Source organism: Lepisosteus oculatus, chromosome 14, assembly GCF_040954835.1.
Source record: "Lepisosteus oculatus isolate fLepOcu1 chromosome 14, fLepOcu1.hap2, whole genome shotgun sequence".
Classification (NCBI taxonomy): Eukaryota; Metazoa; Chordata; class Actinopteri; order Semionotiformes; family Lepisosteidae; genus Lepisosteus; species Lepisosteus oculatus.
In genome coordinates, this window is record NC_090709.1 from 36228045 (window position 1) to 36232128 (window position 4084).

The following is a 4084-nucleotide window of genomic DNA, read 5'->3' on the forward strand; positions in this document are numbered from 1 at the left end:
CCAAACAGTTTGATAGATCTCTGATCGCTGACAAGAGAAAGTGAAAGTAAATCAGCTCCTGTCTCTGAGCTGCTGTGTGATGGACTAAATCTAATCTCCCTGAGAGAAAACAGTTCAAGTACAGCACAGAGGATTTAAACAGACACAGATCTGTGTACCACTGTGTTAGTAACGCAGTACAGAGCGGAGCACAGTATGATTTTAATTCCTAACAGGACACAAGATGGTTGAATCTCTCAGTCTGATGACCAGTAAGATCAGTGAATCAGTAATACAGCATCAATCACACTCACTGTTGGGAGGTTTAAGACCTTTACTGTTCCTCCTCTTGACAGGCAGTCTGGGCTCCTCTTCTCTCTCTCCCTTCTTTCATACTTCTGTCTCAGCTCCTCTGTCTCTCTCTGTCTCTCCTCCTCCCTCTGTCTCAGCTCCTCTCTCTCTTTCTGTCTCTCCTCCTCCCTCTGTCTCAGCTCCTCTCTCTCTTTCTGTCTCTCCTCCTCCCTCTGTCTCAGCTCCTCTGTCTCTCTGTATCAGCTCCTCTGTCTCTCCTCCTCTCTCTGTCTCAGCTCCTCTGTCTCTCTCTGTCTCTCCTCCTCCCTCTGTCTCAGCTCCTCTGTCTCTCTCTGTTTCTCCTCCTCCCTCTGTCTCAGCTCCTCTGTCTCTCTGTATCAGCTCCTCTGTCTCTCCTCCTCCCTCTGTCTCAGCTCCTCTGTCTCTCTCTGTCTCTCCTCCTCCCTCTGTCTCAGCTCCTCTGTCTCTCTCTGTTTCTCTTCCTCCCTCTGTCTCAGCTCCTCTGTCTCTCTGTATCAGCTCCTCTGTCTCTCCTCCTCCATCTGTCTCAGCTCCTCTGTCTCTCTCTGTCTCTCCTCCTCCCTCTGTCTCAGCTCCTCTGTCTCTCTCTGTCTCTCCTCCTCCAACCTCTGTCTCAGCTCCTGTCTCTCTCTGTCTCTCCTCCTCCCTCTGTCTCGGCTCCTCTATCTCTCGTTCAGTGTTTATTTCTTTGATGTCAGTGGTGAAGTACAGCCCATAGTTTCCTGCCACCATGTCCTCTATCTTCTCCAGCAGCTCTGTGACCTGAGTGCGGTCGCCCCTGTTCTTGTTGTTGAGAACATGATACCTGTTCCCACACTTCTCCACCAGATACTGGAGCTTCTTCCCTTCTCTCTCAATGTGCTGCTCAATGGTTATGTCTCTCAGTGTGTCCCCCCAGGTGAACAGCACTATTGTGTGTCTCCAGACTCTCTCACTGAGAAGCTCCAGATATTTCTTCACTGATCTCCAGTCTGTGGCTGAGTCCAGATCAATCACCAGGAGGAGAGCGTGGGGTCCTGGGGGACACAGAGACACACTGCGCACAACCTCCTCTCTGACATGCTGTGGATCAGTCCTTATTACACGTGGAAAAGAGGAGTACCCTGGAGTGTCAACCACAGTGATCTGCCTCCCAGCTACTTCTCCCTCTCTCTTCACACACTCCTCAGTTACTCCCTCAGTGACAAACTCCTCTCTGCCCAGGATGGTGTTTCCTGCTGAGCTCTTCTCAGACAATCTCTGGCCCAGCAGCACGATCCTGATCTCTGAGAGACGCTGTGGTGCCTCATGGGAATCAGCCTGTCCCTCCCCTGTCAGAGAGAAAGATCACAGATTATTTACATGATAAAGTTCTCATCACATCTATCTTCACTCTTCATCCCATTTAAAATTCACGATAAAAACTTTTCTATATCTTTTCTATTGTCCCTGCCCTGTGACAGAGGAAAATCACAGATTATTGAGATTAATTTTCTGTGTATTCTCTGTGGTATACAAAAATGTTCTGTTAATGTTAGGTAATCAGACTTTATTCTTACAACATTCTTATTCTGTATTCTTGCAATTTATGTAATATAAATATTTAACTGTTCTCTCAATAGTACATGTTTATTTTTCATCACAATTTTTTTTCTTAGAATAATTTAACCTCACTGAAAGGTTAGATTTCTCTCATCTGATAAACGACACAGACATTTTTCCAATGTCTTCCTTGCTCGTCTTTACCAAGGGTGCCAATACTTCTGGAGGGCCCTGTAGAGTCCCACTAACACTCTGAGTGTCCAATGGCAGTTCAGACACATATGGGACTCCTGTGTTCAGAATGAACCTTTATACCACCTTATTTTAAAAACACATGTAAAAAAACTGTAAAATCATTCAGTCCGTCCTGATTCTTCACTAGCGAGTCTAAAATGTCACATTTCATAAAGACATGTTTGGGACTCAGCCACCTGGCTGGGAAATCTGTGTGTTGTATAGTTTCAAACCGCTTAGAAACTATCTACTGTGATCCACACTGAAGAGAACTAGCATGATGTTAGTTTAAAAACAGTGAAACTGACAAGCTGGAGGAACTGAGTCTCTTTAGTCTGAAGGGAGTGTCCCACACTGACAGGGTGAAGATAGTGAACCATATATATATATACAAAATATTCAACATCCTCAGTGACAGTCAGTCATCATTAAAGACCAGTTAGATATTGACACCTCAGAGTTCCTCAGAATTAACACTGAAACTCAAAGCAACACTAAGACTTAAAATCAGGAGTGGGAGTCTCTACTGTACACAGAGAGGGGTGGGAGAGGGGAACAAGCTGATACCCTGGCTTCTCTCCAGACACAGCTGGGTGAGCTCCTCCAGTCAGGACAGGAGGCTCTACTGTACACAGAGAGGGGTGGGAGAGGGGAACAAGCTGCCCAGTCAGGACAGGAGAACCTGGAATCACTACTAATTATGGGCCAAATAAATTCCTCTGTTGTTCATCTGTACTGATTCCTCTCTGGTATTATCAGCTGTACAATAAACACGGCCTCTGAGCAACAAACAGGAAACGATCATATCTGAGCGTGTCTGAGCATCAGGAATACTAACAGTGTGAATCCAATACCATCAGCACACAGTCAGGTTTTACATCAATCATTTTACCTTAAATAAACACCTTATTAAAATATTTAGTACATTCCAAACAGCTTGAGTTGACAGTACTGATCCCTGATCTCTGACAAGAGAAAGTGAAAGTACATCAGCTCCTGTCTCTATCTCCAAGTTCAGACCCTGTGTGTCTGACAGACAGAACACACTCTCAGCAGACAGGAAGACACTTCTCCAGCTGCTGCTGTGCTCTGTGACAGAGAAGAGACCCTCAGTGACTCCCTTACCGACACTCTGACAGGTAGAACAAGAGAAAACTCACCAGGGCTGAGCGCTGAGCTCCTACACGCTGCCATCTCTCTCTCTCCTTCTCTTCCTGCTGATCTGAAGGGCAGGACTATGTCCTCTCAGTGGCCCTTGATAAAATATTTAGTGGGTTCAGTTAATGATTAACTCACCAGGGCAGAATGAAGTCTTGGGCGCCGCCTGATATGAACGTTTCTGGTATATCTCATCACTTAGGAATTTAAAAAAACTTTAAAAATTATTTTTCATAAGCAAACTCTCTTGTTTGGGGTTCTGGAAAGTTGATCTAAAAGGATCTCCAAAGCACTTTACAGTCAGGGACCCCACTTCATCCCACCTACAATCAACTGAGGAGAGGGAATTTGGGGAGTACAGACCGAACCCCGACTAAGCAACACCCCTGACCAGCAGTCGGGACACTGGGGTCCACACCCGTCTGGATCAATGAAGTTAATGAGGCGCTGTCCCCGCCAGGGGGAGACAAGGCACCAGAAGTCAGAGGCCAGAGCTGAACTGCTTCAGGAGAGAGACAGATCGGGGAAACAGCAGACCAGAGAGAGCATGAGAGCAGACAGGAGTCAGACAGTAGATAACGGACCTGAGCAGCTCATCGGCTTGTTCGCCCCTCCCCCAGCTCTGTCTGGAGAGAAGCCAGGGTATCAGGTTGTTCCCTCCTCCCACCCCTCTCTGCGTACAGACCCCCTCTTAACCGCAGATGCCTGAGCGCTGATTGACCTCCTGCAGCGTCAATCCCTCCCCCAGAACAAACACAAACCACACCGCTGCTTCTCCGTTTTTATTCATCTGTTCAGGGAGTGAAACACGTGCCGTTCCCCACCCACCCCACGATCATTTCGCTCACTGTCATCGACC

The 4084-nt window shown here is 47.0% G+C and overlaps 1 protein-coding gene across 1 annotated transcript; it reads right to left on the reverse strand.

Annotated features, from left to right (window-relative positions):
• Positions 1-358: 358 nt before the first annotated feature.
• LOC138243455 (GTPase IMAP family member 4-like) lies at positions 359-3288 on the reverse strand. Its single transcript, XM_069199086.1, has 2 exons — positions 3228-3288; positions 359-1622 (listed from the first exon to the last, which is right to left on the reverse strand). Exons 1-2 carry the CDS (start codon positions 3259-3261, stop codon positions 370-372), a joined length of 1287 nt encoding a protein of 428 aa, XP_069055187.1. The 5' UTR covers positions 3262-3288; the 3' UTR covers positions 359-369.
• Between the last annotated feature and the right edge of the window lie 796 nt (positions 3289-4084).